This window comes from Ovis aries, chromosome 3, assembly GCF_016772045.2.
Source record: "Ovis aries strain OAR_USU_Benz2616 breed Rambouillet chromosome 3, ARS-UI_Ramb_v3.0, whole genome shotgun sequence".
In the NCBI taxonomy this organism is placed as follows: domain Eukaryota; kingdom Metazoa; phylum Chordata; class Mammalia; order Artiodactyla; family Bovidae; genus Ovis; species Ovis aries.
The window spans coordinates 171,019,494-171,045,156 of record NC_056056.1 but is presented as its reverse complement, the minus strand read 5'-3'; the positions used below and the strand labels follow the sequence as shown (position 1 = coordinate 171,045,156).

General features: G+C 37.8%; 1 protein-coding gene across 38 annotated transcripts in view; it reads right to left on the bottom strand.

The window, feature by feature from the left end:
- MYBPC1 (myosin binding protein C1) overlaps window positions 1-25,663 on the bottom strand; it is a 95,368-nt gene that overhangs the window by 20,702 nt on the left and 49,003 nt on the right. For 20 of the 38 annotated variants that reach the window (XM_060413105.1, XM_060413108.1, XM_060413114.1 and 17 more), the window contains 13 exons: window positions 24,905-25,037; window positions 22,884-23,008; window positions 21,810-21,915; window positions 20,147-20,313; window positions 17,941-18,103; window positions 16,742-16,848; window positions 16,300-16,433; window positions 10,002-10,161; window positions 8,035-8,139; window positions 7,104-7,292; window positions 6,126-6,260; window positions 2,903-2,956; window positions 1,584-1,751 (listed from right to left, as the gene is read on the bottom strand). In XM_060413105.1, the coding sequence (XP_060269088.1) occupies window positions 1,584-1,751; window positions 2,903-2,956; window positions 6,126-6,260; window positions 7,104-7,292; window positions 8,035-8,139; window positions 10,002-10,161; window positions 16,300-16,433; window positions 16,742-16,848; window positions 17,941-18,103; window positions 20,147-20,313; window positions 21,810-21,915; window positions 22,884-23,008; window positions 24,905-25,037 (1,746 nt within the window). The remainder of the gene's footprint in view (window positions 1-1,583; window positions 1,752-2,902; window positions 2,957-6,125; window positions 6,261-7,103; window positions 7,293-8,034; window positions 8,140-10,001; window positions 10,162-16,299; window positions 16,434-16,741; window positions 16,849-17,940; window positions 18,104-20,146; window positions 20,314-21,809; window positions 21,916-22,883; window positions 23,009-24,904; window positions 25,038-25,663) is intronic. The other 18 variants (XM_060413107.1, XM_060413113.1, XM_012174906.5 and 15 more) reach the window with 1 other exon arrangement.

Below are 25,663 nucleotides of genomic sequence, written 5' to 3'. Positions count from 1 at the left end.
ATCTATTGCAGTATGTTGTTTTGCTTGAAGTACTTGAAGAAAATTTGGCTTCACACAGAATATTTTAATAAATTTTTTCAGATAATTGTGAGTATTCTTGTTTGATTCTACACTAAAACATGAATTGTAATTTCTTAAGGGTTAGCTACTTCCTGGTGGCTCAGACGGTAAAGCGTCTGCCTACAATGCGGGAGACCTGGGTTCGATTCCTGGGTCGGGAAGATCCCCTGGAGAAGGAAATGGCAACCCACTCCAGTACTCTTGCCTGGAAAAATCCCATGGACAGAGAAGCGTGGTAGGTTACAGTCCATGGGGTTGCAAAGAGTTGGACATGACTGAGCCACTTCACTTTAAGGGTTAGCTACAGTGTGGAATCTAAAACCATCTATGAACTTTTCATATTCTGTTACATTAAAGTCCATTGATCTACCTTTCATTTTGAATGTATCTTACCCAGGCATGATTTTTAAACTTGCATTAGTCTTCTGGAAAATATAGCTTCACTGAATTATGCGGATCATTCAAATTTTGAAACACTGCATTCATTATTCAGTATCAAAAAATTGCATTTGCTAGTATAACCACCTACTTTATCAGAAAAGATCTTAAGTATTAGAAAGCTGTCAAGTCGATGATGGTGAATACCAGTTTTCCAAAATTCTAATTTTTGCTTCGAAGATTAAATTTTTTCATGGACAAATTGACAACAAATACTGTAAACTGTTTTCCCTGAAGTTACAGGTTCACGCCATTCATTTTCTAGAAAATGTCTGCCAAATACCCAAACTCGACTAGCCAGAGTTTGTCACTGTCATTCTTTCAAGGAAGAATGGAGTTTCCTGGGATAGGGCACTAGTTTAGGCTCTTAACTCAGTTGCAGAAATACTTTTCCCTAGAGACAACAATTGTACTAGGGTACATAGCATAAAATCTTCACATATACTTTGCGTTTCACTGTCACATATATAGGGAAAAAGTACTCAAGAACCAAGGTTTAAAAATGATTAATTTTTTATTATTAATCATTTAAATAATCATATTAAATGATTATCAATGACTTTTATACCTCATCAAGAACAGTCTAAGGCCCATTTGTTTTAATTGGGAGTGCATGGTCGTAAGGAAGAAAAGACTGACCAGACAATTTGGGGGCACGAATATGATCTGTGCTAAGGCACCAGCAGTTTTACACACCATTGCTTTTGCACCACCAGTGCAAAGGTCAGACATTGAAAAGGGAAAAGAACTATGAAAATGATTTTGACCTCACAGACTCATTGGAGCCATTGTTGCTGCCATACAGATTGTTTGAACTGTTTCTTCCCCCTTTCTCTCTCTCCATTATAAAAAGGCAGCGCAATCAGATTTGGCTCATGCAACCTGGTGTACTTATCTGGTCCTAATACTAGGTTAAAAACTGGGAATTGACCTCCCATACTGCCTATAAAGGGCTCTTTTGTTCATTTCTAACTCCCAGGAGATATTAATAAAATATCAAAGGAGTGACAACAAGAGAGGGGGGTTTCGGAAAGAAAGCGGTTAAAAAAACATGGAGATAACATTTTGAAAGCGTTGCCACCTACCTATGATTTCCTTCACAAGGATGGGCTGAGAGTAGTACTTGGGCTCGCTGGCACCGGCGGCATTCACAGCCTTCACACGCACAAAGATCCTTGAATCCGTTGGCAGACCTGTGATGGTGAACTTGGTCTTTTCGATCAGTTCTGTATTTGCAACTATCCAGTCGTCAGCTAAAATCCATTAAGGAAAAAAAGAAAAGAAAAATAATAGTTAGTGAAAGAAATCATCTTGTTAAACAATTGACTCCAAACTAGTATTTTACTCTAAATTAAATCATTTTGAGGGAATATGACTTTGCTTTGAAATCAGACTACATGGCTGGGCTTTTATCATATTTAAAGGAAAAATGGCCTAGAATGGCTAAGGTAAAAATCAGGAATGATAGTTAGATTCTGCTATTTCTAAAAAGTCTCTTATACACGATACTAGGGTATCCTGAATGATAGTGACTGTTCCAGGAATTTTGTAGTAATTCCAATTTGGTTTTACAGTATACATTTTTTACAATTGATATAACTGTGATATTTATCCATCAATATACATTAAAGTTCAGGGGAAAAGGAAAACGCTATTCTTATGAATGAGAGACCCTGACCTTTACAGTCATATGAGCTCTCCATTTTATCCTGGCAGGCTTATGATATAAGACAATAATATGGCCATGGGAAGTCTGGAGTAAAGTGAAGTGAAATGAAGTGAAGTGAAAGTTGCTCAGTTGTGTCTGACTCTGCCACTCTATGGACTGTAGCCTGCCAGGCTCCTCTGTCCACGGAATTCTCCAGGCAAGAACACTGGAATGGGTAGCCATTCTCTCCTCCAGGGGATCTTCCCAACCCAAAGATCGAACCCAGGTGTCCTGCATTGCAGGTGGATTCTTTACCGTCTGTCACCAGGGAAGCTCATGGGAAGGACTATGCCCCCAATTATGAAGAAAAGAAGCTTATATCCACAGTAAAGAGGAAACACAGCTCCGGAGCCAAGACCTCATAAAGAACTGGCATAATCTTTCACTTCAGTCAAAAGTTCTGATTTTTTAAAATGTTTTTGGTAGCTTTGTCTATAACATCAAGAAAATTTAAACCCAGCATCCAGGTTTTACAAACATTTCAAGTTCTAAAAGTTTACATGCATTATTATGCCCATGGGGGAAAAACAAGAAAGAAGAAGGCTCGGTTCCCACCTTATTAACTCATGGCCCACCCTCCCCCTCCATCTCTAAGGGCGTTTTTTGTGTGGGTGTACTTCATGCTCGGTCTTGGAACATTCCCAGAAACTTTATCATACAGTAAGAAACTTTGAGATCTTTCAGAGAATACTTTACCTGGTAGATCATATGCAGCCTCCCCATTTTCATCAGACTGTTTTGCTGATGTACCTTTGAGAATCCGTCATTAAAATTAATTAAAGACACCCACTTTCACACCAGAAGAATATAGTATCAGTAGTCAGCATTCTCTGTTAGTAAAGTGTGCAAAGTATGCAAAGATATTTGTCTTCAGAACAGTGACGGAAGAGACCAAACACATTAGAGGAGAGGGGAATTCCTCAGGAGGGGCACAGCCTGCTCTGTCCAGACTGTGTGTGTGTGTGTGTTTTTTTTTTTTTTTTTTTGGTCCTGAGGCACCTGCCACAGAGAAGAGGAGGAGAAAGGAGGCTGGGACACCTCCAACTCTGGGAGCAAGAAGTAGAAAAGAACAAAGCAAGACCCCGAAGACAAAAGCGGAAGAGATCCTAGACTCCATAGGGGAGCAGTCTGCAGTGGAGCAGTCTCCCCTTGCTCTTGTCCCTGCCACCTCAGCTGGGGAGGGGCTGGTGGGTCCTCAGGGAACGTAGTTCTCCCTCCGTGGGGCTCACACATCAGAGCCTGGGAGTGAGGGCGCTTGAGATAAGGGCAGCCCTGTCTTACCAGGAATTGGAAGTGTTCTCCATGAAAATAAAAACTGCCCTCACAGCCCAAGAGGCAGCCCCTGGTTGTCATGACAACAAGCTCTTGGTCTAGCAAACAAATTAAGCTATCCTGGGTTCCTGCATTCCACACAGGGGGAGGATGCTCCTGGCTCACAGAGGGGTTGTGGGTGTTCCCCCAATGGTTCAGAATGATGACCATCTAGGTTATGAGGAAGGGAGCAGGGGAATGGGGATTCTTCTTTCTCTTAGTTCAACCCTTCTAGAGTATTAGGGAGAAGGAGCAGCAAGCCAGAATATCTTGGTGGCTAGGAGGGCATGTGAATGATACAAATTACTCAGGACTTTGAAAAAGAGAAACACCTTGAATTCAATGGTCGGTTTGGGAGCTACCATGTTGATATTTCATAATGAAGAGATAATCGATGAGAACATGAAACAGGAGACTGAGAAAACATGCATGAACGAGTAAAGAACTAGGAAAGAAGAAAATTTCAAGAGGAAACAGGACAAAGAAAGATCAGAGAGAAACAAAAACAACTTTTCATGTTGGAACTACTTGAGGGAAACAGAGAAAGAAATTGGTGTCCAGGGGTTGGGAAAGGAATGTGAAAGTTATTTGATACATGAGGAAAAGTTTTCAGGAAGAAAAAGAACCAGGGTGAAGGAAGAAAATGAAGAGTAAAATGGTGCAGGCATTACAAAATAAAAACCAAGAGAAAGACAGAGTCCAAACCAACACACGATCTTATAAAAGAAAGAATTCTCTTACAGAATAAAACCTGACGAATCTAAAAGCATCAAACACTACAGAAATTAGTCTGGAGGACAACAGCCATTAAAAGAGAATGGAGAAAAGGGCAGCCACAGAAAGGAAGTAAGAAAAGACTGCAAGAAGAAAGATAAACACGTTATGAAAGAACTTCCATAGAAAGCTAATTCCAACACATTACGTGGCAAAATATATACGTCATAATGACTGTGTACATATATATATGTATGGGGGTATACATATATATCTACACAGACCACACACAAAATTATGTAAAATACACTTTGTTGTATTTTATCTAAGGTGGGTAACATCAAAATGACAGCCATCTATCATTTTGCTGTATCTTCTCACTTTTTAAACCTATCAGAAAGAAAAGAGTAAAGAATTTGCTCTGTTTCATACATACACAAAAGGTTCACATTCAGCAGCCCCATCACATAGAAGACTGGGGAATTCTGCCAGCGGGGCAGTATAAATAGCAGAGAGGAGGGCTTGGGGGGTGTTCCAAATAGGAGGGGAATGGAGTAGGAATAAACCATAGTCTGAAATCCTCAAGATTTTATTTGTTGCCTGAGTGACAACGCCCCTTCCCACACTGGGATAACTCTGGGAACTGTTCCCCGCCCCCCCCCCCCCATTGTTGTTTTGGTTAGTGGATTTCTAAGCCCTGGAAAAATCAAGCACAGTGCTCTGTGAGTGAGTACATGTGAATGGAATGGAGTGTTACCAAGATTCTCTATTTCCCCTTTCTCTTCTACCCTCCCGACCAACTCAGGTTATTTCCACAGGTGCTCCCATCCAGAGGCCTGGGGCTTCTTTTTCATCCGTCTGCTCTTCAAAGTTTCTTCTTCATAGACGTTTTCCTTCTGTTCACACTCCTGTTTTCTCAAATGTGCTCTGGAGTCTCTCTTTCATTCATGTGAGAGTCATGTTAAAGTTGCAGGTCCAAAGAATTTTCTTAGAGGCTATCTTGGCCTCTCATTTGTTAAGATTTGAATAAACTTCCTTGGTGGACTGTTTACCTACCATCATCTAGAATAGAGCCTGAGTTTAGAGGTAGGGCAGTTTTATTCACCCATCTCCAAACCAAGACAAGTAGGAAATCAAAAAATACAAGAGGCTTTTAGTGAACTGTACTTTTTTTTTTTTTTGGTTTTAGATATACTCCGGCCCATATTATCTTGTGTCATTTTTTATTTTTTATTATTTCTATCAGCAAGAGGGGTTTTTTTTTGCCAGTTTCTAGTCACCTCCTAAACGTAAATCATGAAACCATTAACACTTTATACACTCATGTCCTGAAACAAATTACTGCCATTTGTCAAATCTATTTCTTACATTCTCTGGTGGAAGATTCTTTACTGATTCTTTAAAACACTGAAAGTTGTTCTTGATTATTCTTTTTTTTTTTTTCCTGTAAGAAGGCAGGAATTGATCACCAGATAGTCAAATATATAATCTCTCCTTACCTAGAAATAGGTAGCTCTGCTGATAACTGACCTCTGCTCAGTATAGAGTTTAGCATTTCCAATTTGCTTTATCCTAACTAGACTTTTATTTTGCTTTGGCACATTTTGATTCCACCAATTCAAGAAGAAGGGATCCCTGAAGTTTGGTTAGAATCCTTCCTCCTATGTCCTAGATCTATCGTGTGGTCAGATCTGGGAGCCCATCTGGATATTTTGGAGATCTCAAATGATTAATACCAATGAAGGGCTGAATTCTTTTCCATCACAGAAGGATGACCTTTGGCTTGTCATTTTCAGTAGGCAGGAGAAGAATTCCCAAGACAGAAGCAAAAGAAAGGGGGGGCATATCTCACCTATTGATGACGATATTCGTTTGAATTATGAGTTGTACTTACTTCCTTCAAAGCAATACTCTAGCACATAGCCATCTAAACCTGCTGCTCCAATCTGGTCTGGGGGCCGCCACTTCATTGTGACTGTGGTGTCAGTTACAGAGTCGACGGTCAGAAGCGTAGGAGGGCTGGTTACAGCTTTCAAGATAAAAAAGACAGAAAAAGCAGAAACTATTACTACAGAATTATGGCACAGGAACTGTGGCAAAATGAACTAGGATACAAATAAAAATGCACACAGAAGCCCCCACATCTTAATAAAATTCAGTGAAGACTTCTTGAGTATACGCTGTGTATATGGCAAAGATTTGCCAGGCACAAAAAATATTTTAGAAATGCTGCCACACTTGCCCTCTACTTGGGAGGTTGGTGTGGGATTCTGGGAGGCCCAAGGCATTTGAAAAAAGTCAAAGTTTGAGATCTAATGATCTAGTGTAAATTTCCCATAACTTCTTAATTTTCAAGTGCAAACTCTTCTTGAAAATCACATTTCTCCACTATAAGATGGCAGAGACATCTCTTTCTTTGCCTTTACTGAATTGACTTTTTTGGTTCATAGATAACATTTAAAGTGTAATTGTAAAGCAAAGAGACTAGCTTCCAAGTGTGCTTGGTTGAATAGATCTCAATTTGTTTTAGTTATGGTGTCTATACTAAGGTGCTGGCTTACACTTTCAAAAGGTCAAATGAGGGTAGTCATGTGTCAACAGGCTCAACTATGTTTCCAGTGAGGAGGGGCAACAGAGCCACCCACAGCTGTCTTTGGAATGCCAGTAATAAATTCCAGGGCCTACATTATGAAGGCATTCAACTCTATCACATTGTTTGTAATTTCTTAGACAATCGTCCCTAACAATTTCCAGTTTCTTGCTCTGGCACCACTCCAAGAAGCTTCTAGGTCTGGTTTAGTTAGAAGTCAGAAGACAGCAGTCACAACCTGGGACAATGACTTTCATGACAAAGACACATCTCTCGACTCACCCAATGGAACAAAAGGCTTGGAGGGCATACTGGGCTTAGAGATGCCAACAGCATTGACAGCAAAGATGCGGACCTCGTAGGCCACACCTTCAATCATCTTCTTGGGTTCAAAGATCGTTTCTTTGCAGAGATCGAAATTCAGCCTCATCCATCTGGAGCTTTGTTTCTTTTTCCTCTCAATGAAGTACCCTGAAGGGGACACAAAATGAAAACAGGTTTTTCCTTGGCCTCTAAAATTAAACTTTGTCAGATATTAGAATTCTCGAAAATTTATTAAATTCTCAGTACTCTAAGTGAAAAAGTCATACATATATTTTCAACTCATCTTATTCCGTCAGTTGTTTGAGAGAGATTATAAGGAATACGAATATTAACATCATGGGATATAGACAAAAATAAAAACACTAAAAAGTTAAAGTGGTGCTAGGAAGAGAAGAGGAAAAAGTAGACCACAGATATGTAGGCCATAGAAATTAGTACAGTGACTATGAGTCCCAGCAATGTACGTAAGAAGGGGGAAATAACCAGTTTTGTAAGTTTCATTATTAGCAAGTAAAAAACTGTTCTTGTTCCATGGTGGAAGTAAATTCTTCTAAGTATTTAACCCTAAATGAAACTGCTTCATAGACATGATTCTCTGGAACTGGGCATTTACTGACCAGAACAAAGTTAGACTTATGATTGTTTCAAAATTAGTTACTGAATAGAAATGTCAAAAAAAAAAAGAGGATAGGAAATCAGATGATATTCATAGGAGCTATTTAAATCTCAAGTACTTACTTAAAGGACATCTCCCACTATATTTTAATTTGAATGGATATTTAAAGATTTTCTTCTAAATTCAGTATTTTAAAATGTGTTTTGTGCTAATATGCATAAACAGCACATCAGCTCCACTGGCCATTCCACAGGTGAACCAACATGCAGTTACCTAAGATCGGGGACCCTCCGTCATAGACAGGAGGCTCCCAGGTCACGACGCACCAGTCGTCTCCCACGTCTGTCACGTTTGGTGCCACTGGAGGATCAGGGATATCTGTAACAGACAAACAGATAGAGTAGAATAAAATAAAGTTGACCAAAAGCACAAAGAAAAGTGTTCACGGGAGAATATGTTTTGGGGTAATAATCACAGAAGCAAGGCTATTTCTGATTATTTTTCCATGTTTACTGAAATGCACTGGCTAACTAGTTTAGGCGTAAGGTCCTGTTCCCTATGGAATCAGGGAAGGTGAGCCCAACACAAATTCAAATGACGTTTCCAAATCCTTTAAGCTGGTATCACATTATAGGACCACATGAAATCCAAGACTTGTTGTTTGTCTTGAAAATGGTGACTAAGAAATTAAATTATTGCCTAAATATTGGATGGGATTTTGTTTCTTAACTACAAAGTGAACTTTCAGCAGAACTAAATCAGGGACTAATTATTGTACATTTTACATCAGTTGGAAGGTTCAAGATGTTGACTGGTAGAAATCTAAGTCAAAAATGGCAAGTTAGGGATTCCCTGGTGGTCTAGTGCTTAAGAATCCACTTAGCAATGCAGGAGATACAGGTTCGATTCCTGGTCAGGGAGCTAAGATCCCACAGTCCTGGGAGAAACTAAGCCTGTGTGCCGCAACTACTGAGTCCACATGTCACAACTAGAGAGTCCATCCAACCACAACGAAAGATCTTGCAAGACGCAATGAAGATCTGGCATGCCGCAACAAAGACCTGACACAGCCAAATAAATATATATATTTTTTAATGTCAAGTTACCATGTCTTCTATAGTTCAATATGTAATAAAGTGACCTTAGCTTTGGATCAATTTGAAATATGTTTCTTGAGGGAAAACTAAAATGGAATGAAGAAATCATGAGATCTTGGTCTATCAGTAATTTGCTAGACTCATTTCACTTGGTTTTGGGAGCTGGAAAAAAGTATTTAGAAAGTCATCTAAGAACCAAGGCAGGTCTTATTGCTCTGTGCGGAGTCCTGCCCCAAGGCCACAGGTGCTAGTCCTTGCACTAAGGCCACGGAAGTGGAGCTCAGAACCAAGGTCACCTCTGGAACTGACTGAGCCCCTTTGTAAACAGTGCCAAAAGCCACCCTGATCTTTAATTATCAGCAGACTTCCTGATCCCAAATGAAGCAAAAGTGCCCACCCTGGTAGTCACCCTATGGTGCCCTAATCAATCACCTAATGCCAACCGTCCAGCAGGAATTTGCTTTGTCTTGAGGCTATAAAAATTGGCTGCTGCTGTTGCTAAGTCACTTCAGTCGTGTCCAACTCTGTGCGACCCCATAGACGGCAGCCCACCAGGCTCTCCTGTCCCTGGGATTCTCTAGGCAAGAACACTACTAACCCATAAAAAGCATTGACTCTCCCTGGTATGGTAGGAGGTTAGCCCGCTGCATTTGCAGTGCCCTCATAATCTCTGCTCTTTGTTCTTAATAAACTCACTCCCTTCTGAAAAGCTCTGAAAATTCTTTTCCAACCTGCGCTTGCACTGCCTCGGCACTCTACAATGAATGTGATGCCGGAAATTATTTAACAATTGTGTGTCAGTGACTGTGGAAGACACTGAAAGGGAGTGTGGCAGCAGAGAACTCGGTCGGCAACCCCAAAGCCTAACTTTAGCTATTCCTTCTTGCAACTAGTCCTCTAGGCAAGAAAAGAGATGAGAAGAGAAGGGAAAAAAAGAAAAGAGGAGAAAGAAAAGAAAAAGAAAGCCATATAAAGAAGTGGCAAAGACAGAGAAAGAAAGGCAGCGGTTTATAAAGTACAGCTATAGTGTGAGTTTCTTTGTCAGCTACCCAGAAAAGCTGAGACACCCAAGAGCTCAGAAAGTCTTCCTAGGATCTAAGCACATCAGCTTGATCCTAGAAGTTTGTTGACTTGAGGACTTACCCACAACTTTAATCTTGATGCTTGCATGTGCTTCCCCGGCTTCATTTTTCAGATTTATGTGGTAAACACCAGAATCATCTTTTTCTGCTATGTCAATAACAAGAGTGGTGCTGTCAGGGTAATTTTCAGCTCTTATCCGGCCGCTGCCCTCCATAATAGCCTAGGGAGAAAGGAAACACAATGTGGTGTGATCTGTGCAAACAATAAGGACACCTCCAGAGTGCCTGGGCACTTAAGCTGGAAATGGTGCTAATGCCTGAAATGCATGTTCCTAGTTTTATCCTCGACCAGCTCTAAGGACAAACATACTGTCATCCCATTTTACACATCAGAAACTTATGGCCCAAGGCTGCACGGCTAAGAAGTGGTAGAACTGGGATTTGACTTCCAAGTTCACTATCAGTTAACTCCTTAAAAAGAGAAAGTTGGAGGACCAAAAATATAAGCATAAAACTGTCATTCTAGGAGAAGAGTTTCTTTGTACATTAAACTAGAAATATTTAAGCTCATATCAGAAACTAAATAATGATTTGTTCATTTCTCTAAATGTCTTGAAAATTTTTAAATACTGAAAGGGGTTGAAGAAGGACACAGTGGCAATTTCCCAATCTGATTTTTCCCTTCCGGTGGGACATGAAAGAATGAACATCTAATTCCTAGAGTAAAGACAGAGGGAAGCTGAGACGTCTATTATATTTTCTTTCTTTTCTCCTTCTCCCGTTTTCCCCTTCTTATTTTCCTTCATTTCTCCCCTTCCTTCTTTCTCACACCAGAAATTTAAAGTGACATTACATTTTTCTGATTTCCAGGTCATATCTTCCATGCAACAATGGGCAGCCAATACACAAACAGGAAAAATAGAGAAGGTCCAGGCAGTTAAGAACCTGCGTAATCTGCCACTAACTATTGTCACTTCTGCTCTTTAGGGTCTGGATTAGGACTTGCAAATCTTCAATAACATAAGATTGTGACAACAGTAAGAATATTTGAAGCAGCTTTCATGATTCTTATTTTATGATAAAACAAAATATCCTCATTTTAGCCAAATCCTTACCTTAAGATTGTAAAAGATGCTCTGCTCTTTTTTTTTTTTTAATGTGAAAAGAAAAATGATTTACTTAGGGCAGTGTTATATTATCCATCTCATATTTCCATATTTTATTTTGTTCATTGTGCTATAATTTACATAGAGTAAAATTCATAGCTTTTAGATATATAGTCCATGAATTTTGACAAATTTCTGTGATTCTGTAACCAGTACCATAATCAAGATACAGACTATTTCCATCACCTCCCATAGTGTCCTCACACTCCTTGGCATTCAACCCACTAAAACCCTGGTCTCTGGAAATCACTGGTCTGCTATTTGCCACTTTAGTTTCTTCTTTTCCAGAATGTCAAATAAATGGAGTCAAACATTTCAAGTGAAATTTTTCAGATTGCTCCATTTTGCTGTATGTATTATGAGCACATTTCTTTTCATTACTGTGCACTTTTCCATTGCACATTCCATGTGCAGTTGGCTTATGTATGTACAAACTATATCCTTATACAATTGAACTTTTGAGTCGTTTCCAGGTTTTGACAATTATGAATAAATCTGCTATAAACATTCCTGAACAGGTTTTTATGTGGACATGTGTTTCATTTCTTCGGGAAAAATACCTAGGAATAGCTTTTAGTTGTATGAAACTATATGCTTAACTTTATATTAAAAAACTATCAAACTCTTTTCCGAACTGGATGTACCATTTTGCATTCCAACCAGCAATGAATGAGACTTTCATTGTTTCATATCCTTGCCATTATTTGGTATTGTCAGGTTTTTTTTTTTAACGGCTTCTTAAAATGGTAGTTTCTTTCACTCGGCATAATTATTTTGAGACCCATCCAAGTTATTGCACTATATCACTAATCCATTCCTTTTTATTACTGAGTATTATTCCCGTGTATGAATTTTATTTATCCATTCATTCATTGATGGAATCTGCATTTTTCTCAGCTTTTGAATATTACAAATAAGGCTACCATGACTATTTGTACTAGCAGGTTTTTTGGGGGGTGTGTGTTGCTTATATTGGATTTTTATGGAAAATCCTGAATGAAATTTTTGGCCAAACCAATACATCAATGATTATGTCAACTGTAAATAAAGATAGTTCTACTTGTTCCTTTCTAGAATGTATGTCTTTCGCTTCTTTTTCTTGTTTGATTGCCCTGGCTATAACTTTCAGTGCAATGCTGAATAGAAGCGGTAAGAGTGAACATCTTTCTCTTCTTTCTGATCCTAGAGGAAAAGCATTCGATCGTTCACCATTATGTAGGATAATAGGATTGTTGTAGGATTTTCAAGGATGTCTTTCATCACGCTGAGGAAGTTCCTTTCATGTTCTGGTTTGCTTTGTTACTAGAAATGAGTGTTTAATTTTGTCAAATGTTTTTCTGTGTCTATTGAGATGATCACATTCTTTCCCTGGTTTGTTAATATGGTGAATGATATTTATTTTAAAATGCTAAACCCACCTTTGCATTCCTGGGATAAGCCACCTGTGGCTATAACATATTGTTCCTTTTATGTACTTTCGGATTTGCTTTGCTAAATTCTGTTTAGAACTATTTTTGTCCTACGTTCAGGAGTGATACTGATTTGTAGTTTTCTCTTTCTGTAATGTCTTTTTCTGGTTTTGCTGTAAGAATATACTAGCCTTCAAGAATGTGTTGGGAAATATTCCTATCTTCTTTTCTTCAATTTTTTCTAGAAGTTTATATTAAATTTATATTATTTCTTTATTAAACACTTGGTGGAACTATCCAATAAAGCCATCTACATGTGAAATTTTCTTTGTGAAAGATTTTAAACTACAAATTCCATTTCTTTAATAGATGTGGATGTTTTAATAGGGATGTTTCTTTAATAGGGATGTTCAGTACTGATTTAGTCATATTTCACAAATTCTGATATGTAGTGTGTTCATAAATATTTTCTGGAATAAGAAATGGCAACCTGCTTGAGTATTCTTGCCTGGAAAATTCCATGGACAGAGGAGCCTGGCAAACAGTTAGAAGCAACTGACCACATAAATATTTTCTGATTTTCCTTGTAATTTCTTCTTTGATCCATGAGTTATGTTTTTTCTTTTCTTTTTAAAGAAGCTACTTAGCCTCTAAATATTTAGAAATATTACAAATCTTTCTGTTACTGTTTTCTAATTAGTTCCATTGTGGTCAAAGAATATACCTTGCATGACCTGAGTCCTTTTACATTTATTGAGACTTATTTATGGTCTATTTTAGTAAATTTTCCTGTGCGTTTTAAAATAATGCCCATTCTGCTTTGTTTATGGAGTGTTCTATAAATGTCAACTACATCAAGAAGGTGGATAGTATTTCTTAAACCTTGTATATCTTCACTGACTGCCTGTCTTCCTGTTCTATCACCTATGGAGAGAAAAGTATTAAAATCTCCAACTTAACCATTTTTCTTTGTGATTCTGTCATCTTGGTAGCTGTTTTTTTATTTGTCTCCTTTGTTCTTTCTGCCTCTTTTTTTTTTTTTGCCTTCTTTCAGATTCCTTAAATATGGTTCCACGATTCCATTTTATGTTCTGTGTTGGCTTATTAGCTATAACTGTTTGTTTTATTATTTAAGTGGTTCCTTTAGGGTTTATAGTATACTCTACTTTCATGTGGTGTTATAATATTTTCTGTTTAGCAAAAGAAACTTACAACAGCCTACATCCATTTCACTCCTTCTAATCCTTACTTCTGCTTCTCCCCTCCTGGTCTTATGTTTTCATTGTCAGAAACTTTACTTACACTGATGTTTAAAGCTCCACAGTGCATAATTATTATTTTTGTTTAAACAACCAATTATCTTTTGAGATTTAAATAATCAAAAAATTCTTAAATGTTTATCCATGTAGGTACCATTTCTGGCGCTCTTAGTTCCTTTGAGAAAATGCTTTCATGTTGGCATCACTTCCTTTTTCAGTATAATATTTATTTATTTTTAGCTCCGCTGAGTCTTCATTGCTGCTCGAGCTTTTTCTCTATTTGTGGTGATGGAGGCCACCCTTTAGTTGCAGTGTATGGACTTCTCATTGCAGTGGCTTCTCTTGCGGTGGAACATGGGTTCTAGGGCGTGGGCCTCAGTAGTTGTGGCGGATGGGCTTAGTAGCGCTGTGGCATGTGGGATCTTCCCAGATCAGGGATGGAACCCATGTCTCCTGCGATGGTGGGCAGACTCTTTACCACTGGGCCACCAGGGAAGACCAGTATCACTTCATTTTGACTTAAGGACTTCTTTAAGCATTTCTTATACTGCGAGTCTTCTGGAGATGACTTCTTTCAGCTTTTGCATATTTGAAAACAACTTTATTTTGCCTTAGTTTCTAAAAATTATTTCTACTGAGTATAGAATTCTAGCTGACAGTTTTTTCCCCCTTTAAATGTTGATCCACTGTCTTCTCACTTGCTTTGCTTCCAGAGAGATTAGCTGTCATCCTAGTCTTTGTTCCTATAGATTTAATGTGACCTTTTTCTCTGTCTCCTTTTAAGATTGTTTTCTTAACCACAGGTTTTGAGCAATTTCATTATGATACTGTAAATTTCTTAATGTTCCTTGCACTTGGATTTCATTGAACTTCTTGGATCTGAGATTTTATAGCTTTTATCAATTTGAAAAATTTGGGGCCATTAATTCTTTATATATTTTTATGTCCCACTCTTTGGGGACTCCAGTTACACATAGATTTGACTTCTTGAAGTTGTCCCATAGCTTAACAAAGCTCTTTTTTTTTCTCTCCAGAAAATAGAAAAGGAGGAAACAGGCTCCGACTTCCTTAAAAAATAAATCGCTTTTGTAGAGCAGCTTTGAGTTCCCTGCAAAATTGAATGGAAAAGTACAAAGACATCTCATATAATCCCTATTTCCACACTTACACAATCTTTCCCACTATTGACACCCCCACCAGAGTAGGTACATTGTTACAATGAATGAATCTACACTGATACAAGGTTATCATTGAAAATCTATTGTTTACATAGACCCTTCAGTTCAGTTCAGTCCTGTCTGACTCTGCAGCCCCATGAATCGCAGCATGCCAGGCCTCCCTGTCCATCACCGAACTCCTGGAGTTTACTCAGACTCATGTCCATCGAGCCAGTGACACCATCCACCCATCTCATCCTCTGTCGTCCCCTTCTCCTCCTGCCCCCAATTCCTTCCAGCATCAGGGTCTTTTCCAATGAGTCAACTCTTCACATGAGGTAGCCAAAGCATTGGAGTTTCAGCTTCAGCATCATTCCTTCCAATGAATACTCAGGACTGATCTCCTTTAGGATGGACTGGTTGGATCTCCTTGCAGTCCAAGGGACTCTCAAGAGTCTTCTCCAACACCACAGTTCAAAAGCATCAGTTCTTTGGTGCTCAGCTTTCTTCACAGTCCAACTCTCGCATCCACACATGACCACTGAGAAAACCATAGCCTTGACTAGACGGACCTTTGTTGGCAAAGTAATGTCTCTGCATTTGAATATGCTGTCTAGGTTGGTCATGACTTTCCTTGGTGTTGTACATTTTATGGGTTTTGAAAAACCTATGTCATATGGGTTATGTGGGTCATAATGTCAATGTTATAATGACAGGTATCCATAATTATAGTATTATGTGGAATAGTTTCACTACCCCTAAAACATTTAATGTAGGAAGCCCCAGAATCACACTGGAGCTGGCTCCACTTGACCACTCCAATCTTATTGATTATTCTCCTTACTCACTCTGTCCTAGCCATACTGGCTTTCTTTTTATTCCTCCAGAAGGTCAAGCACATTTTCTCTTGTTCTTTGCTCTTGCACTGGCATCACCTGGAAATTTCTTTGTTCTTATATTCACATAATGGCTCCCTGTTGTCATTCATACTGTAGATGCTCCATGCAGTCACTTACTAATCATATTACCTTTTTTTTTAATCTTCATAGCACTCATTACTATCCAAAGGGACTTTATTTATTTAGTAATTCATTATCTGTATCTCTTCTACTCCACTCTCTGATACCCATTAGAAGGAAAGATAGAATCTCATTCACGGCACATAGTAACATTCATTTGCATATGTTCACATAGTAGGTAGTCAGAAATATGAAAAGCAAATGAACAGTTATTGTATTTGCCTAAAAATCAGTGATCTTTATTTGCTAAAGTAATTATATCTTTGCCATACATTTATCTGCTGCCTCCTTTCATCTGACTTATGGAAGGAAGGGAGTAGGGTAGGGCGTGTGTGTGTGTAGAACAAACCTTATCTGCTCGGCTCCAGATGGCTTTAGGAGGTGGTTCCCCACTGATGGGAATCTCTAGACGAAGCTTGTTTCCTGCAATCACCGTCACTGTATTGTCATCACCAAGACCATCCAGGTTGATCTTAGGTGGATCTAGAATATTAAACATGGCCTTTGTTATCAGACATTTATTTCCATGTGATTATATGGGTTAGGTCTTGTCTAGTGTTAAACACTGGTAATAACCAATATTTTATTTGGTCAAAAAAGATATAAGAGGAGTCAAAGCAGTCGGTGCCAGTACGTTGCAAAACTATTCTATTGTTAGGACCTCTTAAGAATCAACTATTAATATTATGCCTAGTGATTAATACCAATTCATGTATTTTTCTTAATTCCAAGGTAAGCAAAACCAGAAAAACAAGAATACAACTCTGAAATGATTACTTTTATCTACTCACCAATTACATGAACTTTGGCAGGCAAAGTAACAGAATAGGCATCTGGTGTGAATACATAATCACCTTCATCCTCAACGAGAGCATTGGCTATCACTAATTTGTGGATTCTAAGGAAATGAAAAAACATATTTCTAAGACTGTGCAAAGATTTAGATTGTATAAGACTCAAACTGAGGAGACACATGGTTCTTATCTTAACTTGCTTAGTGCAGCCTGCAGAGAGAGTGAGAATAATGTGAATACTTAATTAGCCTATTTTTTGATCCACATTCAGTATTTATTTGGGGCTATATGGAACCATCTCTACAAATACAGCCTGTTTACTATGCAAGAATCTCTTCTGCCTTTTAAAAATCTCATAGCTTAAGAAAAGAATAGAAGATAACACCTCGCTGATGCCACTCTTTAAGATTCAAGAAATTACCAAGAATAACCTTGACCTTGGTTTTTTATGCAAACCTAAAAGCAATAGTTCTTTAAAAAAAAAAACAACTGAGGCATAGTTGATATACAGTATTCTATGTTTCCCATATAAAACATAGTGATTCATGTTTTTACTCCAATGATATTTAAAAATATTGGCTTAAGGACAGTAGTTCTTAACTTCATTGGCTTCATGCATCAGTGAATATCTGATGGACACAATGGCACCTCAATCTGGAGAAAAACAAGTATTTTTGTATACAGAGAATCTGCTTACAATTTCAGAGGACTTGGGGCGGGGGGGCCTGAAGTTCATGGGTCTCCTAAGAATCCATGGATCCAAGTTTAAGAACTCTTGGACTTGCCCTGCATCTTTGCTAGATTCTAGTATATTAAGCAACCTCCCCACTAGTGGAAAAAAAAAAAAAAGTGGAAAGATCATGTGACATTTATTAGTTAGGGACAGTGAATCTAATTTGACCAGTTCCTCAACTTCAGTATCATTCCGCTAAGTTCATGTTTATATGGAAAGACTCAATCAATGGATTCCAAAATAACATAGCACCTCACTGTAAGGTCCAGGTACCAGGTCACAAGTATGACATGATGTACAGCAGAGAAATCACCTATTCTTGCTATTTGGAAGCAAAACACCAGAAATAGATACTCTCCTTATGACTGCTCTCCAAACATCCTTACCAATCATCTAATTTGGGAAGTAGAAGAAGCCAATATGGGGACCAGCCCTCACTCAAGGATTGCCCTAGCTTGCTTACCTTCCTTTGTGAACAATCTTTAGACGGTCACTCTCCTGAACAGGTAGGCCATTTTTAGTCCATTTTCCTGTTATGTTCTCAGATACTTCACACTTCAAGCAGATTTCTTTCCCAAGGTTTACAGTCTGATCAGTCAGAGGTGTCAATATCTTCAGAGGTTTTACTGCAGAAATAATAGATAGTTATAAGCACCAAATCCAAATTTCAGACAGGCCAAGATGGTGTTGTTTCACAATGATACTGTTTCACAATAATGCTTGTTTTGAAAATGAGCATTTGTTCCAATGCATCTGAAACATTCCAAGACAATTAGAGCATAACATACATTTCATGTTTGATTATCCATGATTTCATTCATGAGAAAGACTAGAAGAATCCAGAAAACTGCACCCAGTTGAACTGAGCCAGGTAGGATTGTGCAGAACACACGCATACACCTGAAATATCGACCAGTTACTTTAGTTCACCCTGTTAAATGAGCCACAGCCATGCACATCTGAGACTACAACTCTCCCAATTTCAAATAACCTCCTTCCACTGATTCCAATAGATCACAAGCTGCAATGTTTTTAACCCCACTTTCACAAGCAAATTTCAGATCTTTTTCAAGGTCAAGTGCCATATTCATTGCAGTATTCACTAGACATGTATAAAACTGTGCCGCTGATTTTTTTATTAGGTTCTTATCATTTTATGTATTTATTTATTTTTGGCTGCACAATGCAGCATGTAGGTATTCGGCTCCTAGACCAGGGATTGAACTTATGTCCCCTGCATTGGATGTAGGAAGTCTTAGCCACTGAACCATCAGGGAAGTCCCTCACTTCACTTTTTAAAAACTGGGTCCCTGAAAAAATTACTGAGTGTTGTGTCTTTAACCCACATTCCCCATTGGCCCTATGATTTTCACTGCATGACTTTGCACAGCATAGTAATTTTTTTAAATGCATATGTTAATATTATAGCAGGACTAACTGTAATTGCTTAAAGGAATGCAAATATCAGTAAGGAACTGCCTATGGTTGAAAAAACTTTTTTGATATTACACTATAATGACCATTATTCTACAAAACGTAAGGAGTGTACTGCGATTACTTCCAAATAATTCAATGGTCATATGAATTGCAACTGGACTAAGAAATAAGAACAAGATTTTGCCTTCCACCTATTACCAATCTTCTTGTGAAGTTTGCTATTCTAATTTTCATAGCTAACTGGAAGGGACAGGCTCTGCCATTAAGAACTTAGTACCATCATGGGGCATTTGAGGAAGGCCATGAATTCTCTCACACCTCTAAAGCCTATCAGCGAATTAGCTCTTACAGTCTTCTGAATTGAGGCCCACTAGTTTGAGTAACTTCTCAACCCAAATGTAATTATAGAATGTTGAATGTTTATTGAATAGATAGCAAATTCACCTAGGGATTAAGCAAACAGGATATCTGCATTTCAGACTCTTTTGTTGACAATGATGGCTACTCCATTTCTTCTAAGGGATTCTTGCCCACGGTAGTAGATATAATGGTCATCTGAGTTAAATTCACCCATTCTAGTCCATTTTAGTTCACTGATTCTTAAAACGTTGATGTTCACTCTTGCCATCTCCTGTTTGAGCACTTCTAATGTGCCTTGATTCATGAACCTAACATTCCAGGTTCCTATGCAACACTGCTCTTTACAGCATTGGACTTTACTTCCATCGCCTCAACTTCCAACATCCACAACTGGGTGTTTTTGCTTTGGCTCTGTTTCTTCATTTTTTCTGGAGTTATTTCTCCACTGATTTCCAGTAGCATATTTAGCACCTACTGACCTGGGGAGTTCATCTTTCAGAGTCCTATCTTTTTGCCTTTTCATATTGTTCATGGGGTTCTCAAGGCAGGAATACTGTAGTGGTTTGCCATTCCCTTCTCCAGTGCACCACGGTTTGTCAGAACTCTCTAGCCATGCCCTGTGGGGCCGCTCAAGACAGACAGGTCATGGTGGAGAGATCCTTCTAAATACTGGTACTCTATTAAACTGAGTAGTAAGTTCTTAGAGACTGATTGATATGATATAGACACTCAGCTAGAATGGAATCTAATTTTACAAATATAAAATTGTCACAGGTCGAAGTCAAACAGATTGAAACTTTTCTAAAGCTGAATTAACAAACACAACACACTAGTAAAACAAGCTGGGAGACATACAAGGAAGTCTTACTTACGGTCCACACTAAGCTTAGCAGATGACTGTCCTCCTGTTGTCATTACAGAATATTCTGCAGTATCAGCCTTTGTTGCTCCTTCTATGACCAAAATGTGCTTTTTGCCTTCAACTTTAATGTGGTATCTTGATTTTGGACCAGGGATGATTTCCTCACCATTCTTAAACCTGAGTTAAATAGATGATTTTTTTAAAAAAGTTTTATAAAAAATGCTTCAAGAGGTAGCCACCAGACACTCAAGAACTGCTTGTTGAATTAAAGAATGTATGGATCAGTCTCTATCAATAGATGAATACTGTAACAAGTATTATCTGAAAATTACATTAAAAAAGCAAAATTCCATTCCTTTCATTTAAGATCAATTAGATAAAGATGCTAAGAGTGGATATTACCCATGTTTGGGCTCTTGGTGCACACTACTGAGAACAGCATTTTGATTCATTTTAAAGATAGCTATGATTCTAGGTTACAATGAACAACCTATTCTAAACCAAATTACTAGCGATTCCTACTGCAGAATTTACTCTCTCAATTAAGATTTTAAGATTCCGGATCTTCTAGTCTTTAACTTTGAGGTTACTCCCAGTGAACTTGAGAAAACACATCCCATCTGACCCCCAAAATACGCTTTTTATTTTTAAGAAATGTTCAAGTAATTTGGTGATTCTCCGTCTAAAATATCTTTCTGAGATACTGTGACAATAAAGTGACTAGGAGTAACATAAAAAAAGTATTCAGTTCAGTTCAGTCGCTCAATTGTGTCTGACTCTTTGCGACCCCATGAATCGCAGCATGCCAGGCCTCCCTGTCCATCACCAACTCCCAGAGTTTACTCAAACTCATGTCCATTGGGTTGGTGATGCCATCCAGCCATCTCATCCTCTGTCATCCCCTTCTCCCCTTGACCCCAATCCCTCCTAGCATCAGAGTCTTTTCCAATGGGTCAACTCTTTGCATGAGGTGGCCCAAGTATTGGAATTTCAGCTTTAGCATCAGTCCTTTCAAAGAACACTCAGGACTGATCTCCTTTAGAATGGACTGGTTGGATCTCCTTGCAGTCCAAGGGACTCTCAAGAGTCTTCTCCAACACTACAGTTCAAAAGCATCCATTCTTTGGCTCTCAGCTTTCTTCAGAGCCCAACTCTCACATCCATACATGACCACTGGAAAAACCATAGCCTTGACTAGATGGACCTTTGTTGGCAAAGTAATGTCTCTGCTTTTGAATATGCTATCTAGGTTGGTCATAACTTTCCTTCACCATCTTCAGTGATTTTGGAGACCAAAAAAATAAAGACTGACACTGTTTCCACTGTTTCTCCATCTATTCCATAAAACTTGCTATCATGGCATAGTGAGAGCATACATCAGAAAGAGCACCCATGGGCTTTGGAGTCAAATAGACATGAGGAGCCTTGAAACATTCATTTACTAATAAGTGCCTACTTCCTTATATCCTTATCGATATAGATATCTGGATCTTGTTTTTCAGTCTCACAGGTGAAAAAAGCCAATATCTTAGGATAGTTTTAGTTACATTTTCTACTAACACAAATGAGGTTGAGATCCCTTTCATATGTGTAAAAGCAATTTCCTATTCTCCAAAGTATGAAGGCACTTTTTTGTTTATTAAAAATGGACAGACCTCAGGATATCTATTTACCATTTTACATTGGCATCATCTTCAGACACTTCACATTCTAATTCCACTCTCTCCCCACAATAAGCCTTTGTATCTTCCAGCTGTTTGGTCACCATAACTGGAGGCTCTATTGTGGGGAAAAAAAAAAAGAAAATCAGAATCATTAAATGCCCCCAAATCTGCTCATGACCCTGGGTTTGTTCACAGATTTAAAACCAACAATAAGAAAGTGTGGTTGATCACAGAGTGATGTTTAGATGGTGGTAGTTAGAAGGTGGATTTTAAAATGACTTTTCAAGGCAAAATAAACAGTTAGCAGCCCTGGGTAAGTTTTACATAATTTTGCAAGAACTCTTCAAATCAAATAAATGATAGTTTTAGATAGCAGACAAATTGTATCAAATAATCTTCTTTGGGCAAATAAGAAAGCAGAAGATAGACATTTCTGAGGAAGGGAAATATATAATACTAAAATTTTCTACTTATGGTTTTAGACAGATGATAGAGATTATAGAATTGTCTTTTAAATTTTTTAAATTGAAGTATAGTTGATGTGCAAGTTTACAAAGCTGTCAGCCACAGTTCCTCATTTAAAAAATGAATGCTTCATGGTTTCATTGACACCCTCCAGCTTTTTCACTAGTAAACGATGGTCTTCAGCGATCATTGTGCCAACCACTGATGAAGTTTACTAACGAAGCTGTTTTAAGGGAAATCGATTTGTGATGAGCTGAATGTGTGAAATGTTTATCCGTAGACTTTGTTGGGTTTCAAAAGCTATCACTAGAGCAATTTAATCGCAAAATGCTGCTTACACGAGCCAAAACTACAAGGCATTTTTACTCAACAGTTTTTTTCTCCTGTCAGCTTTTTCAGTCTTCAACAAACCTGAAGATTAACTAGAATACCCAATAAACACCAGTACAAAGATGCTTCAAACCAGAGCCAATCTAACACTCAAGCTAAACCGTCTCGAGAGGTACTATATCTCTGCTCTGGAGCTCAAGAGCTCACTTCACCATTTTCATTTTTGATTATTACCCCTGAGAGGAGAGCCATTGGCTCTTAATGGTTATGTTAGAGATTTCACTTTACCTCTCACAAAGAGCTCAGTGGAACATTTCTCATCACCAGCTGTCACATAATACTCCGAATCATCTGTTAGCACACAGTTATTGATAAACATGATTCTTTCACATCCTTTATGTTCAAAGATGTATCTGTTTTAAACAGGAGGAAGATAAACAGGGTCCGTGAACCCAATTTTATTCTTTTCTTTATTGCCAGCAAATTTGGCTTATAATTCCATAATATCTGAAAGTCAGAAATAGTCATTTTGATCTGCAATTTATTAGCGATATCTTGCATAGTTTAATAAACATTAAACATGAAGCCAATTTCTATCTTTATAACACAAAATGTAATACATATGTATGCTGCTAAGTCACTTCAGTTGTGTCCGACTCTGTGCGACCCCATAGATGGCAGCCCACCAGGCTCCCCCGTCCCTGGGATTCTCCAGGCAAGAACACTGGAGTGGGTTGCCATTTCCTTCTCCAATACATATGCATTTGCATATGTGCATATAATATTTGTCACTATTTTCTTTTATATATGATTTTTGGGCTCCTAGGTGGCGCTAGTAGTAAAGAACATGCCTGCCAGTGCAGAAGACATAAGAGATGCGGGATCGATCCTTGGGTTGGGAAAATCCCCTGGAGAGGAGAATGGCTACTCACTCCAGTATTCTCGCCTGGAGAATCCCATGGACAGAGGAACCTGGCAGGCTACAGTCTATAGGGTCGCAAAAAGTCAGACACGACTGAAGCAACTTAGCACACATATTTTTTATTCCAAACATAAAATCAGTACTCACATATTTACCAATGAACAATTCTTAACCTGTTGTTGGAAAATACGGTAGGCTAAGATTTTTAACTCTTTACATTTTTTAAAGTGATCAATTCATCTACTCTATTGTGGGAGAGAAAGTTTATATTTTTCATTGATTTATTGAATTCACTCCTTGCTAGCCCAATGACATTTTATTTGGTGAGTAAACGATTACACAATTTAAGCAATAATATGAATCTAATCATTAATATAGATGGTAATTCTATACAATGTGATATTATCTTAAATGAGCTTAATAACTAGTATTATCATATATATCGTAGTTATCATCTACTGAAAAAGAACTTAAGTGGAAACAAAAACCTGAAATCCAGAAGACTGCAAAATCTGATTATCTGTGATCTAGATTATGCATGGGTATATTAGGGCATTGTAACAGATGAAAAAGTTCTTACTTGGGAAATTCTCAAAGACTTCAAGAACAAAACACTAAGAAACATTTTTCGAGATAAAAATAGCCAAGTAAAATTATGTTTTGGTAAATTCAGGCTGCCTTCAAGAGACTTTTACCAGATATAAACATTATTATCACAAAGTCACTCTGAGAGCAGGACCACATTAAGAAACTGGAAACTACCTAATTGTTCCACAGAAGTGACAGATTTTCAGGATTAAAGCCCTTTATAAATATACACATGGTTCCTGTTAACTTGAAAAAATATGTTGGAGTTGAAAATCTCTCAAACTGAGAAGGATCTCTGTAAAGTAGTTTCCTAATTGCCTAGCAATACCATCAGATATCAGGGATTAGTTTCTTTCCTTCATTTGGGAAAAGGGTCAAAAATAATAAAACATAGGCTTTAGATGCTATTCTGGAAGAACAAAAGTTATTTACTTATAAGGTGTGATTCCCATTACAAGCTGGTATATCAAATATATATTTCAATATTTCTCAAATTTTTTTAAAAAATTGGGTGAAGTTTGGCAATGCTCTGAAGTAATCACATATAACCTACAATGACACAAAATCATAATTACAAGTACTTGAAATAGTTTATATATAATTAAAACATGAGGCAAGGTTTAATTTATATAGCACCATACTTCAATGGTTCCAAAACACATAAAAAGTTTTTGCCGTCCCCTCATATGATTTTGCATCATATGAATATAACTAAAAAGTACTTTCAGGCATAGAATATCAAATCAAATTACTCTTTGATTTATACAGTTACTACTGATTATTTGCAAATTTGACTTACTTTGTACTGGGTCGAATTTCTTGACCATTTTTATACCATTTCACCTCCAGCTTTGGATCTGCCAGTTCCACGACAAATCTTACCCTGCCTCCTTTATCAACCTGATATGCAGGATCAAGAATTCTTGCAAAAGCTAGTAGAGAGAAGACACAAAACTACGTTAATATGTAGATGCATATGATATGAATTTAAATAGTTAATCTGAAAACCTAAAATTGAATAAATTGAGACAAAAAGAATAGGAAACTTTTGAATTATCCCTCATATTTTAGAAATCTGCATCGATTTATAAATAATAAGATGATTTAAAAATTTTAAGAGAGTCCATATGCTTTTGGAAGAAACATAAGTAAAGAATTACTGAAGAGGCTTTAAAAATGATTGTCTTCATTCTTTGGGCAATATCTAATATAAAATATTTAAATGAAATTTGTACTTGAAGGACATGCTTATTCTCCTAAAATGATTATTTTCAGTTTCATTGGCATTATCTGTGTATATCTATCTCACAGACAGTTTTTTTAATCATAGAATTTATGAGATACTTCCAATGACTCGTGAGCTTAAATGGAATGTCTTCGACTGATTGAACAGTAAGCTTATCATAGTTTTTGTACTGTGGAAACCTGTGCAAATATTGACATGCTTAAACACTGGGGTTGCCTTAGCAGGTGTGAGACATGAATTCCCCACGACGCATCAAATGGGTGGAAGAATGTAACCGTAAAACAAACACAGAATCTACTCTACCTAAATAAC